Consider the following 14063-nt stretch of genomic DNA (forward strand, 5'->3'; position numbering starts at 1 on the left):
CTGTGCTGAGGGGCACAGAGCAGAGATATACCCCACCCACACCAAAAGGAGCAGCATGAGGCCCCCTTCCCTCCCCATGTCCCTTCTGACTAGGGGTTGCCTTCTGGTTTTCATGGCGGTGGAGCTGCCCTGACCCCATATCCACCCCAACACTTTTTGGGATGCACACCAGCTCCTTGGGGGGGCTGCAGGCAGCACCAGGCTACTGGGGCTCGTTCCTGAGATGCTGGTCCCACCCCCAAGTGCTGGTACCCGAGATGCTGGTTCCCCCCCTGCAGACTGGGGTGTGGGATGCTGGTCCCTTCACTGCAGGTCCCCAGGATGCTGTCCCCTCCATTGCAGGTCCCCAGGATGCTGTCCCCTCCACTGCAGGTCCCCAGGATGCTGTCCCCTCCACTGCAGGTCCCCATGATGCTGTCCCCTCCATTGCAGGTCCCCATGATGCTGTCCCCCCCATTGCAGGTCCCCATGATGCTGTCCCCCCCATTGCAGGTCCCCATGATGCTGTCCCCCCCATTGCAGGTCCCCAGGATGCTGTCCCCCCATTGCAGGTCCCCAGGATGCTGTCCCCTCCATTGCAGGTCCCCAGTATGCTGTCCCCTCCATTGCAGGTCCCCATGATGCTGTCCCCCCCGTCGCTGGCTCGCACAGCCCATGTTTGTTATGGTGCCGTTGGCTCGCTGCCGTGCTGGCGGGCGGCCAGCTTTGTGGGTACAGTATGTACAGTGAGCATGGAGCCAAGCGCCGCAGCCTTCACCGGGGCTCTCGTTGTTATGATTCCTGCCGGTCCGGGGGGGGGAGGGCTCGAGAGCGGCCGCAGCGGATTCCAGTGCTGTTATTTATTAAAGCAGGAGACCTTTGCACCTCTCCCCTCCGCCAGCACAGGATGAAGTGGGGTTGTGTAGGAGCAGAGGCACATGGGCTCTGAGGGGTTTAACTGGGAGGTCACCCCATGGTGATGGCCAGTGCCCCCCTTTAGCAACCCCCTGTGCCAAAGGCAGCAAATGCTGTGTTAGGAGAGGTTGGCAAGTGTTTATGGGAGAAACTGATGGTAAAGGAGCATTTAAATCGGGGACTAGCCCTTGGGGCTGTGGTTCCCCTGCAGTGCAGTGGGTGCTTGGTGGTGTTATCACTGTGGCCTTGCAGGTGCGAGGTAAATACTCAGCTGAATGTTTATACTCCAGTAGGAAGCATAAACAGAAAGCCTTTAATGCCAGTAAAGCCTTTCCCTGCCTGCTGCCCGGCGCCTGCAGCTCTAGCTCCCACACTTGTAAAGGCAATGTTGAGGTGCCCCTCTCCCTGGAAGGTGGAGAACCCAGCCCCGTGGTGGTGTAGTTGAGATGTGCCTTAGATTTGACCCAGGGAGGCTGGTCCCAGTGCCACCACTCACTTCTCTGAAGCAGATGCTCAGTGGGTGCACTTGCTGCCTTCCAGGGGTGCTGGTCACCACCCAACCTGTGCTGAGCTGGGTTTACTCCTCAGGACAGGGAGGGAGGAAGGCAGGTTTCTGCCTTGCCCCTCTTTGCTTTGCCTCTCATCCATCAGATGCATCTGCCATGGAGATGGCTGCCATGGCATCCCTATGAACAGGGGCAAGCACCAGCAGCGCACAGGGATGCAGGTGGGCAGTGTGCAGGCAGCACACCTGCAGCCCCCTGTCCATACAACCAAGGGGTTCCCTCTGCACCCAAATGTGCTCAGTTCATCCCATTCCCTTAGGAAGGGCTATAGGAGAGCGCTGCGGTCGGGGTGTGGGGCTCACCCCATCATCACCCCTCTCCCCATGTTCCAGTGGGGTGATGGCAGCTCAGGCCCCTCGCCCTGGCCGGCGGTGGCTGTGGGGCAGGCGTCCCCCCCGCCGCGGCTGGCCGGCATCCCGTGCTCGGTCCCGGGTGATGTCAGCGGCCTGCCGGCAGGTCTGGATGTTCTGCCAGCGTTCCCCGTTTATGATCATCCGCAGATGTGCATCCAAGAACACACTGTACCCACAGCAGAAATTAATGCAGGCTTGAGTGCCGGCCAAGGCGCACACGGGGGAGAGGAGGAAAGAAAACAAAAACTGTTTAATGCTGTTTATAAATTATACACTGCCTGATGAAAAATACATTTCTCTCCCCCCTCCCCCCCTCCCTCCCCATCCTCTGCCTCGAGAGCCGGAGCTGAGACCAGAAGAATATGGTTTGCTTTTGAGCTCCTGTTTTGGCTGGGTTCCACTGGCTCGCAGCCAGTGCTGTGCTCCCCCCGCAGCCCTTACCTGATGAAACACATCGATTCTTCACCCGCTCCCCCCTCTCGGCTGCCCCTTGTTACCAATGGGTTTGGTGTGAGCCCAAACCCCTCACATCACTTTGCTCCCCATACCAACCCCCCCCCCGGGGGCATCTCTGCCTTGTTACCAGTAAACGTACGTGGCCATCGCTGCCATTTCTGATGGGTGGGGGAAACTTCCCAAACTTCCCTCGAGGTCATGGTGCCAGAGCCCCCCTCTCCTTGGGTACATGGGGGTGAGAGCCCCATCCCTGCCCACCCCTGCGCATCCCTCCCTGCGCCCTCGCCAGCCATTTATGCGGCTTTTGTGGTGTGGTTTTTTCCCTTTAATACCACTAATGTTTATCATTTGCCCAACAGGCTTGACAGATTTTGTTTCCTGTCGAGCGTGCGGCTGCGGAGCCCCCCCCCCCCCGTTGCCAAGGAGCCGCCTCCCGCACCGTCACGGGCTGATTTGGTATTCCATGCGGCGCCCAGCCACATTTCTGTATGCAAGACAAAGTGTTTTGATGGAGGACGATTGCAGGAGTGTCTGGAGGCTGTTTGGAGTTTTATGGGCTGTGCAGTACGCGCCGTGCTCACCGCGCGGGGCTGACAGGCCTTTGGAGGGGGTTTGTCATCTTTTACCCACCGAGAGGAGGGAGCAGAGGGGGGAATGATGCAGGAACCGGCCCCTTATGGCTCCTCGGCTCAAGATCAGGATGCTTTATCTGTACATGGCAATGCCTCCTGCTCCACCCGTCACTATGTGGCATGGGGTTGGTGGGGCCGGCTGGCTAAGGTTTGGTGGTGATGTTGCTGGTGGTCCCCTGTCGTTCACCCCAAGCCCCCACCCCATCATTCCAGGTGCTTTCCCAAGCCTTGCTGATGCATGAGATGGTGCTTGGAACATCCTTTCTGTCAGAGCTTCCTGTGGTCCATGTACACTCAGGTGATGCTCGTGGTGCTTGGCCAGGAGAACCAGCAAGACCCTCAGGTCCCTCCCTGAAGCGGGGGAGGAAGGCATGGGGTGATGGTGAAGCAATGGCACACCTGGGCTTATCCTATCTGCTGGCTTAGCTGGGCATCAGGCTCGGCTCTGGAGTCCCTCGGACCTCCTGAAGCCTGTGCCTGGCTCCTTTTCCTGTATCCACTTATTGCCTTTTGATAGCACTCTGTGAGAAGAGGTGAAGCTCTTTGCCTCCTAAACCCAAGCCTGCTCCAGAGCTCCATCCTTTGCTGGCCCTTCCTGGGTTCCTCCGGTAGGTTTTTTTGGTGCAGAGATTTTCACGGCTGTTTCTTGCATTCGAGTGAAACAGGAGAGAAGGGAAATGATAATAATAATAATAACAGCAATAATAAAAATCAAAAAGCAGCTTGATGTGGGCAAAAGAAGAAAACAAGAGAATGGGGGTAGAGAACAGGCTAAATTTAAAATTGTAATTGGCTGACTTCCACAGGCTTGCGGGTGTTTTAATGACTCATAATAACTTCATTTAAAACCAGCTGAGCAGAAAATAGATTGGAGAGGAGCCTCAGGCCATTATGGATTTGTGTTTTTTGAGGAGCGCTGTTTTGGGCAGGCAGGAAGGCGCTGGCGGAGGGCTCGGCTGTGCCGTGCCCGGGTTGGGGGTCTGCCCGGCAGAGATTGCACACGCACCGGGCACAGCGCTGCTGCTTCCCCCCTTTTCTTGCCTTTCGCTGATTAAAAATAGCCGCCTTGAGGTATTATTTTAGCAACGCTGTGGTTTGGTGCTTTTTTCTTTGCACTTTTGATGTGGTAAATGGAACATAAATAAAATTGTTTTTGAAATGACTGAATTAATTGGGTAGTAAAGCGACGACAGCGCATAAATTTACTGGGCGATTTTTTTTAATCCATATTTCCCCACCACCTTCTCGCCAATTGCAGCCTGTTAATAACATATGATCCCAAATTTTTGTCAGTCCCCAAAAGGATTGACAAAAGGAAGGAGGGGAATAGGTGTTGTATAGTGCCGGTGTGCTGCAAGCGCGGTGGGGAAGGGCTGGGTCCTCCCCCACCACGCTCCTTACCTATTTCCTATCTTCCTCCCATTTTACCCATCCTCTTCCTCCAAAGGATGCTTCCTGCGACTCGTTTTCCTTTTCCCTTGTGTTCTCCTTGGATGCAGTTTGTATTGTGCCTCTCCCTGCAGCCCCTTGGCTTCCAGCCCCATGGAAGTTGATCTCGTGGCCAGGGATGGGGGCATGGGTGGATTGAGTTGGGAAGGGGCAGGAGGCGTTGGCTGTGCCTGGCCCCTCTGCTGTGCTCCTTGGCAGGGAGAGGGCTGGGAAACCATGGCCATTGAGAGGCTGCAGCCCCCCAGTTAGGGGCCAGGCAGCAGCAAGGGCAGGCGGGTGAAGCAGTGGTGTTTGTAGCCGTTTTGGGGATGTTTTACTACTTCCTACCATCCAAAGTGCTAAAACTGGAGAGCCTGTTTCTGGTCCCCAATAAAGTAATAAAAGTGAATGGGTGTTGGGAGGAACTGTTGGGATGATAGCGGCTAAAATTGGAGGAGCTCTGATCTCAGATCCAGCTCAGCCCGGATAGAGGGGAGGGGGCTGCAGATGGTCCCCAGCTCAGCTCATGGGGATGCCCTTTGGGTGCTCATCTTGTTTCTGAATGCTGCCTGAAGCCCTAGTGCGGCTCCTTTGCCTTTCTTGTGGGGTCTGTTAACTCAGGCCAGGGCTGCCCCTCGGAACCTCTGTGCCGGGGGCACCATGGGCCTGGGGGGGAGCACGAGGGGTGGTGATGACTCTGCACACACGGCTCCATGCAGTGCAGCCACCTCTATGAGGCACAAGCTATAAACTTTCTTGCACGGGTATAAATGTACACGGGGGGGGCCGGTGCCAACCGCGAGGCTCGCGCCGGAGCGCGGCCGATCCTTGGCAGCACGCGGAGTCCCGTTCTGTCCCGTCAGGAAGATCATCCCCATATATCTGTGTGGTGTAGGCGACACGAGGCGCTCGCTAAAAATACCCTCCCTGAACGTGTGCTTACATTCAGAGGGGTAATGGCTTCGATGGGTGTCGTTTGAAGCGCAGGGGGGGCAGAAAGCCGTGACAGGGGCTGTGGATGTGCTGCTTTCCAACATGTCCTGCTCCCTTTAATAACAAACATCGAGCCGCGGTGGTTTCTTTCTGAGCCCTGTTATAATAAGCTCAGATGTTGGATGACATTTTTCCCGGTGACTCACATAGTAAAATTAACCTTGAACTATTTACATATTCAATCGCCGCCCTCCCTCGTCCTGCGCTCCCCCCGCTCCTGAGCGTGTGTACATTACAGGAATCCTGGCTCCGGATCAGGGTTTGTTTTGCTGATGAGAAAAAAAAGAGAGAGAGAAAAAGATTCCAGGGCCTGGAGTACACATCCACTTGAGGGAAGGAACACTCAGTCCTGGCCTTTGGAAATTGGCAGGCAGCGCACTGTTCCCGCGCTGATAAGAGGTACTGTAAATAAAACTGTACGGCAGCGCCTGCTGTAAAATGCCCCGCGTCTGTACTCATTGTTCTGACAGCTCCGGCTTTTTTTGGGTCCGCTGTTTTGGTACACACTGTGCTTCCTTACGTAAGCCAGCGCGCCCGGCTCCTCCCAACGCTCGCCCTGTTTATTTTCGCCTTGCCAGGAATTTTTCCTGTCTCCCCCTCTTCTCCTTCCCCACCCCCCCCACGGACAGATGCTGGCTGCCTTCCCCTTCCCTTGCTGTGGCCTCCCACTGCCCCTCCGGTTGTGTGGCTTGGGGGGCACCAGTACATGTGTCCTCCCCCTGCACCCTATGTAGAAGTGGGGGGGAAGCAGCAAACCCCACGTTCAGCCAGACCCCCATGGGCAGGCACAGGACCCCCCCCACACCATGTGGGTCAGGCAGGGGGATGCACTGCCCGCAAGGACCTGTTGCTGTGCAGCATCCTCGTGGATCTCGCTTTGCCGTGGTGGGGCTGGGAGCATGGAGTGGCGATGGAGAGTCATTGCCTTGGCAACTGCTGGCTGCGCATCGCCTGTGCTGCGGGGGGGCAGCCCACGGCCGCAGCCCCATCTATCCCCAGCCCCTTGCTGTCCCGGGAGGTCTCGGTTCCCTTTGTGGCCATGCTCCTCTCTCTGCCGTGGGTGAAGAGAGGAGCACACAGGCAGCACCCACATCCCTACATCATCCCACATCCCCGAGAGCATCCCCTGGTCCCGCAGCACAGGGAGGAGCTGCCCCACCGTCCTCCCCATAGTGCCCCACAGCCCTTTTTGTTGTGCTCGTCCCCTCTTGATGGGCCATGTGGCCCATGCACACCCGGGTTGTTTTGAATGCAAACTTGACATCACGGCGAGGGCGGCGGAGAACAACATATGCACAGTAAACAGGCAGACTGTCATATTGATTAACAGATGAGACCTCTATTATCGATCAGCACTTGGCGAGAAAATTTATCACTTTTAATTTCACCGCTGCCAAATATTTCTGCCTGCGAGCCAGCCGTTACTGAGACAATTTAAAGGCGAAGGAATTCTCTTTCTAATGCATCTCATGATACCTCCCTCTCTCCCTGTCGCCTTTACTGCGCACCCTTGTCCAAACCCTACCCCAACAGGGGTGGAAGGGGATGGGAGGTGCTGCCTGGACCCCTGGAAATGGATGGCATGGCATGCTGTGGAGCAGCACCCCCACCTCAGAGGCTGCTCTGTCACACTCAGCTCCTCACAGCAGATGAATCAAACCCTGAAATCTAAGGAGCGGGCCCATGGCTTTGTCCCACAGTGATGCTTCAGCTGTGGTGTGTATCATTAATCTGTTTGTATCTGGAAGTTACTTACCTGCTGCTGGGCATCCTGTTCTTCCTCGCCTGAACCAGCAGCACATGTTGATAGAGATTTGCTAACAACTCCCCCAGTACCACACCTCTCTCTGACAGTCAAAGGTGCTTCCAAGCTCAATCACACCATTCCAGCCACGTCTCTGGCCAGATGCATCCTCGAGTACCACCCCCTGGTACCAGCAATGGTGACTGCAATGGGAAGGGGCAGGAAACCAGTTGTGATTGAATGGGTTACAATGTTAGTGGAACACATTGGTGTTTAATGATTTTAAAAGGATAATAATGTTAATAGTTAAGCACAGCACTGCTTTCAGTGGCTGTGCAAGGGATATAAGATGTGAGGCCTCTCCACAGCTGTAGTGGTGTCACTGGCTGCAGCCACGTCCCTCCAGTAACCCCTCTCCCCTTTCTCTCCCCAGCGGGTGCCAAAGCCCTGGTCTGCGATCAGTGTGGTGCCCAGTTCTCAAAGGAAGATGCCCTGGAGACGCACAGGCAGACGCACACAGGTACGTGGCCCTCCCTTTCCATCCTTTGCTTAGGAGCAAGTTTAATGTCTAGGTTGCCTTTGGAACCCTTTGCCCAAAGTGGAGCTCAACCCTTTGCAGTTCCCACCTCTGACCTGCCCAGCTCCATTCCGTGCCTTCCATTTGGTTAAGGTAAGTCAGCTGCGTTCTCTGCTGAGCTCTCAGTTGGAAGTGGGTTTGTACTTTCATTGAAATCCATGTGTGGCATTTGTCAGGGAAACCTTTAGGCTTGGATGTTTGCTGCTGACTGGGTTTGGTCTGGTCTTGCTGAGCTCATGCTGGTGCTGTTGTTGGCAGGCAGAGCACAACCCATCTCTGGGGTTGAACTGAGCATCATTGCACCACACAATGGTCCCCCTAGGGTTTTTAAGGCACAAGCACCAAAATTCCACCAGCGTGTGGCCACTGCACGGGTTTAAGAGAAATTTCCCAAAGGATAAATACCCTTGTCAGGACTGTTTGGCTGCTTGAGAGTCTATGAGTGATGAGTTACAAATGATTTGTAAATCCCAGCCTGTGCCCATAGGTCTGTTGCTGTTTTCCAGAGCGTTATTAGGAACAAATGTGTTGCATCTGGAGAGGTTTTGAGGTGCTGCCATGAGGTGTCTGTTGTGAACATGGCTGCAAGGGTGTGCTGGGTGATTGGGCTGGGCAGTGGGTGTGCAACCACTTGTAGGACCCAAGGACTGGGGTTTGGGGAGGGCTGGACCCTGCTGTGCACAGGAAAGCTCTTTGTCCTGTGCCCCCAGCTCTTCTTCCACTTAAACACAGGTTTGAGGCACTGGTTTGAGCAGCACCATTGTGTTTATTGCTCAGCATTAATGCATGCACGTGGGAAATGGTGTTGCAGCAAACGCAAGGTAGTTTGTTGCCTCCACGAGCAAAACCCTGTCCCTTTCCAAATGGCTCTTGACAGTTGGCTTCTGCCACGTTCCTCCTATTGCGCTTCCCAGCCCTTCACCATCACAGAGCACAAGGAGTTCTTTATGCACCGCCTTGCCCTGGATGGGTTTGCTGTGGGGCACAGCAGAGTTTGGGGCCCGGGGGGTCCCAGGTGGAGCCAGTTCAACCTCTCGGAGCAGGACAAAGCGCCCGCTGCTCCTCGGGCTATATCAGGAGCTGTTTAGCTGAGCACAGGCTCGGCTTTCAGCACCGAACACCCTGACAAATGCCACTGGCAGCGGTGGTTTGGCCGCTGGGCTGGCACAGGGAGCCCGGCCGGGGGCTGAGGACCGAGCAGCGATGCAAAATGCTGCGTCAATGGGTGGGAATAGCTCCGGCTGTCATCCGATCTGGGAGCGGCACTGGCCCGGCACCAGTTCATAAATTGTAAAGTAATTGCTCTCCTTATTATCCCGTGTCATGCGGCTGGAGGCCGGCTCTGCGGCTCAGGGGCTTTTGAAGAGCCGTGTGTGCTGTAGGGTGAGGAGGAGGAAACGGCTTGTGATGGGGCAGTGAACAGAACAGGCTGAGTCTGCTCAGGGATCAGTGGCCAAGCCCAGGAAGGGACTTACAGGCAGCCCAGCACACAGCTCCCCAGTCCCGTGTACTTCCCAGACCTGTTGAGCATCCCAGGTGTGAGCCCGGCTGTTGAACAGCTCTTGAACAGTGACAGCACCCAAAAGCATCCCTCAGATGCGGAGCAGCCACGTGGCTTTGCTACCAACCTTGGCACTCCTGCAGAGATTAAAGCCCCTTCGGTTGCTGGAACTTGGGGCTAGAGCATCCCAAAGCTCAAAGGGTGATGGGGAAGTGGAGCACAGGGGACACGGTGACCCCAGAGGAGCTGGTTTGTCATCACTGCCTCCAGCTGGAAGCACAGCAGCTCAGCTCAGTTATGTGGCAGAGCAGGGCTGGGTGGCCAGGGCAGCTGGAATGAATCGCTTCCTCTCCTCGGGTGGCAAGCAGAGGGCCCTGCCCTGGCACAGAAAGCATTCCTCCCCTGCCACTGCTATAATTAACCCTGTTCCCAAATAACAGCATCTGCCAGAACGGGTGTTTTTTGGGTGTCCTCCCTTTGCCCTTAGCAGCAGGATCGTTGGCAAAAGACCTTCCAGCCTTCCAGGGGAAATATTAGCCCTTTTTGCTAGAGATACAGACAGATTCCCTCAAAGAACTGAGTGAGGTGGATCTGGTACAGGCTGCCTGAATGAACACATGTGGCTCAGGCACATGGTGCTTAGGGAGGATGCAGCACTGGTTGCTGCCAAGCTTTTCTGCAAGGAGTGGACACATTGAAGGGTTCTTGGGGTCTCTTGTCAGCAGTGGGGCTGTCTCTCAGGTGAGCAGTCAGGAAGGTGACCCAGAACCCCCTTTATTACACTTACCTTTTCCTACCTCCCATATTGCTCCTCTGAACGATAGTGCAAGATGTGAAGGCAGGCTGTTGTACATGTGCTGCATCAACCACCACCCATCTCTCCCAGCAGAAAACCTCCGCCCTGCTTTCTGAGACACAGTAAAAGCAATAAGAACAAACAAACGAAGGGTTTCTGTGTGCAATCCCTGTTCCAGCCCCATCGGCTCAGGGCTGAGACACCCTCTCCGGGCATTCACTGTCCTTGGCCCCCGTCCCATGGCAATAGGAAAAGCAGCAACTGTTTTGGCTCATCCTCCGGCAGCACGCACTCGGTGCCATGCTGTGGAGGGGAGCGTGGAAAATTCCTTACCCTTCTCCTAAAATGTAGAGGAAAACCAGAAATGCACTGGGAAGGCAGCCTGAGAACCCCCGGCCAGTACTGCAGGGATGCTCACAGGCCTGTGATGGTGTTAATGGGTTTGGGCTCAATGCTGGGCTTTATAAATATCAGAGGTGACTTGTCTGGAGTCTCCTCCCGTGTGCCAAGGCAGTCAATGTGTGCATGGGGCAGTCAGTCTGCCACTGCTCTGCTCCCGACCCCCTGCACGTGGGCATGCTCGACACCAGTACCAAGTGCTTGTTCTTCAGTGTGTACTTGGCTCTTTGACTTGTGGGGTCAGCAGAGCATGTGCAGGAGCCGTCAGCATGCCCTGCCCGCATCCCCTGCCCAGCGATGCCGGCACCAGGACGCAGGCATCAGAGAAGAGTTAATAGAACCAACGTGTAACTGAAAATTGAAAAGCTATAAATCTTTCCCCCTTTCCCCCCTCCTTGTTTTTTTTGTTGCTGGGATGTTGGTAGCGTTTTGATTTAATAGTTGGCCAAACACAAGGGTCTATTTTATTCAGAGTTTACAGGCCTCAGGGCTGTTATTCCTCCAAATTTAATAGCATTGAAATTGCAGGGTTGGCGATAATTTGCCTATCACTTTCTGCTCTCCCATTGATGTTTATTGTCAGCGGGATGGAATCTCAATCCGATTCACTTAGATAACATGTCTGTTAAACATTTAGATAATTGTGCCATCATTAACTTGTCACATTATTTCAGAGATTCAAAACAGTCGTGTGGTAGAAGCAGAGGTACAAAGGGAGAAAAACCCAGCTCACAAGAGCAAGAACCTGGGTGAGGAAGTGGTGGTGCCGGTGGCATGCACTGCATGGGGTTCTGTGGAAAGCCTTAGGAAGCTCAGCTTTCCTCTCTGTCTTGACAGGGCTTTAACCACTTTTTTGGCCCCAAAGAGATTTCTGCTCCTGTTCTGGATGCACACTGAGGTGCTGCACTGATTGATTTTCATTATTCTCTTTTTTAATACCAGAGCACTTAGTGTCTTCCACCCTGTTGTGGTCTTGGGTTTGCAAGGGGGATGCTTGGGAATGCGGAGGAGATGGAGGGGGTATCATGCTTGAGCTGCGCTGTCGCACAGGGCAAATTAATATGTAGTCCAATCTGTTACATATTTCCTTTATGTCCTCTCTTTTGCTTCACTTTCTCTATCTCCTAGTGGTACCCACCTAAAAACACCAGTGATGCGATTGATGTACATTACACTGTTTTTCTCAGTGTTGAAAATTAAGGATTTTGAGCCACTGGTGCGTGACATGGAAGTTGGGTGACACGAGCCATAGATTATGTTGAAGCATAAATTCTGCTTGCCTTAAGCTCAGCATGGCACCGCAAGCCATGGGATCTGCCACGATGCTTCTCTGCCTCTGGTGGCACCCACAGCCGTCTGCAGTGTCCCTGCTCCAGGCAACCTGGGTTTGGGATATGCGGTTCCTGTCTCTTCACATCCCCTCCCATGGCTCCATCGGAGCAGTGCCCAACTGTGGGCAGCCAGGGCACTTCCTTGCTGAAATGAACCCAGTGTCCTCCCAGGCTGCCTGTGACTTTCTATTACTGTTTGACGGGACTCGGGGGAGTTTCTGCAGTGCAGCTCAATGGGGCTTCTGGGGGAAATACACAGGATAGCGCTTTTCTCCATAGCCAGTGCTAATGCACTGTAGTATTAAGTACGCTTAGAGGTAATTATCCCTCCCATGCTCTGCTCTGTTCCGTGGTCCCGGCTGGGGGAGGGAGCATAAGCACAGGCAGTGCTGCACGGTGATGCCTGGACCATGCTTTGTGGGTTGTCTGTTGGATGTGAGTGTAGATTTTACATGATCAGGAATGGAAGTGCTCCAAAGCCCCTGTGCACTCCCCCAGTGTGCTGATGTCCCTTAACACATCTGCAGGAGGCTGCAAGCAGCAGGCACAGGGCTGAGATGAGATCTGGTTTTGGTGCAAGGATCACAGTTCCTATAGATGATGCTGAGTGCCTGTGATGCACTGGAGTGGAGAAAATTTGTGCTGGTTCAAACTGTGGCTCCTGAGCTTAGGAAACAAATCTGGTTCACTGCTGCGCATGGAGGGTGCCAAGACTTGGTTCCAGGCACCTCTGAACACCGGCAGTGTCCGGGGGGAGTCCTTGGCCAAGCTGGGAAAACTGGATTTGGGGAGCAGCTACCAGAGGCACCTCTGCAGGTTTGTGGTTGTGCCCATTGGAAGCCTCCATCACTCAGGAGCATAACTGATGGTCCCAGCAGCAGTGCCACCTCCATGCGTGCCTCTGGCCCCGGCTTCTGCAGGGTCTCAGGGTGGTGGGTGCTGGGGGTGCAGCACAGAGCCCCTTTGTCTGACAGTAATGTCCTGTGACAGTGCTTGAAATCCGAGTCCTCGTGTGCATTCCTGACACTGGGAATCTCCCTGCCTCCCGAAGCACGGCTGCAGTGATTCCCCACGCTGCAAGGTGGGCTCACGGGGAAGCACGGTGAGGTCGGGCTTCATGCGGGTTTGCCAACACCAAGCAGGGAGATGGGAACGTGGCAGAGCCGTGGCACAAGAGGTGGCCAATGGCCAGGCTGTAATTTTCCTGTGCAAATACTATTTAGAGCGCGATGAGAAAAGCCCTTTCGCTAAGCTACGGAGAAATCTTTCTTGTCCTTTAATTCTAGATGAAGGGGATTAGTGTGAACATATTTAACCTCTGACCCACGGACAAAAGCATTATCAAATTTAGTTGCCGAGTGGTTCCCATTTAACTGGACCAGGGCAGTATCTCAGCATTTTCTTTTCCCCTTCCCTCCCTTGAAAGCTTGAGCGTCCATTGTTGTCCCTGAAGCACAGGGGGATGTGGCTGCCCTCCTTTGCTCACATTTGGGAGGCTGGTCAGAGACCCTGTAAGGGAAACCAGCCTTGTACAGTCACTGCTAGAGCCATAAAGGCTTCAGATAGCAAGAGAGCCCCTAGACAAGCAAAGCTTTCTGTAGATGGAGCTGACTTCTCCTTGGTTCCCTTTGGTGCTGGCCACATGCCAGGCTTGGAGGACCTTGGCCATCCCTCTGGAGCACAGAGCGACACCTCTCAGACCCCTTTGCTCCTCATTTTGCTCTGGAGAGGGAAGGAAACCACACTCTGGCCATCGCGGTCCAGGGTGAGCCAAAGGATGCTCATGGGGCTCTATAGAATAGGGCTAAGCGCGGGCGAGGAGGCGGCCGGGGTCTCCTGGTCCGGCACAGGAATGCCGAGAGGGGCCTCCCATCAGGAGCCGGTGTCCGTTTACAGTGCATCTCTCATAAACCCGGCGGCGGGGGCGAGGGCAGGGGGACCGGCCCTCCTGGTATGTGATTGATTATCTGGTATTTATGCCATTGAGGACTTTTCAGCGGCTCGGGGTCAGGAGGTCATCTCATGTGTCTTGCTGCAAATCCGCTTCCTTTTGTACAGTGCGGGCTGGGTGAGCAGACACACAAAAACAGCTTTTTCTTTTCCTTGGGAAAAAGGGGAGGGGGGCGGGCTGGTGTCAATGAATTTTTTTTTCAGCCTTTCCTGAATAGTGTCCTTTTTAATTCCAAAGAACTTTTAATTAAAAGTAGCAGGAAAGTTCATCTCGACAAGGTTTAACTTTACCTTAGCGGTTACTTTTGTCCCCCAGGATCTGCGTCTCCCCGCTTTACACAAAACCCCCCAGAAACGGGGCAGAGGCTGCTCCCGGGGCCGTTTCACAGCTCCCCGGGTTTACCGAGAGGCCTTTTCATCTTTTCTCTCTCTTTTTTGTAATG

The 14063-nt window shown here is 54.5% G+C and overlaps 1 protein-coding gene across 2 annotated transcripts in view; it reads left to right on the plus strand.

Moving 5' to 3' along the window:
• The window catches only part of ZBTB16 (zinc finger and BTB domain containing 16), a 52228-nt gene that overhangs the window by 27691 nt on the left and 10474 nt on the right, over positions 1-14063 (plus strand). Inside the window, exon 4 of one of the 2 annotated variants that reach the window (XM_034069571.1) lies at positions 7500-7586. The exons of the other annotated variant lie outside the window; for it this stretch is intronic. Coding sequence (XP_033925462.1) covers positions 7500-7586 — 87 coding nt within the window. The remainder of the gene's footprint in view (positions 1-7499; positions 7587-14063) is intronic. 2 annotated transcript variants of the gene reach the window in all.

This window comes from Melopsittacus undulatus, chromosome 15 (genome assembly GCF_012275295.1).
Source record: "Melopsittacus undulatus isolate bMelUnd1 chromosome 15, bMelUnd1.mat.Z, whole genome shotgun sequence".
Lineage (NCBI taxonomy): Eukaryota > Metazoa > Chordata > Aves > Psittaciformes > Psittaculidae > Melopsittacus > Melopsittacus undulatus.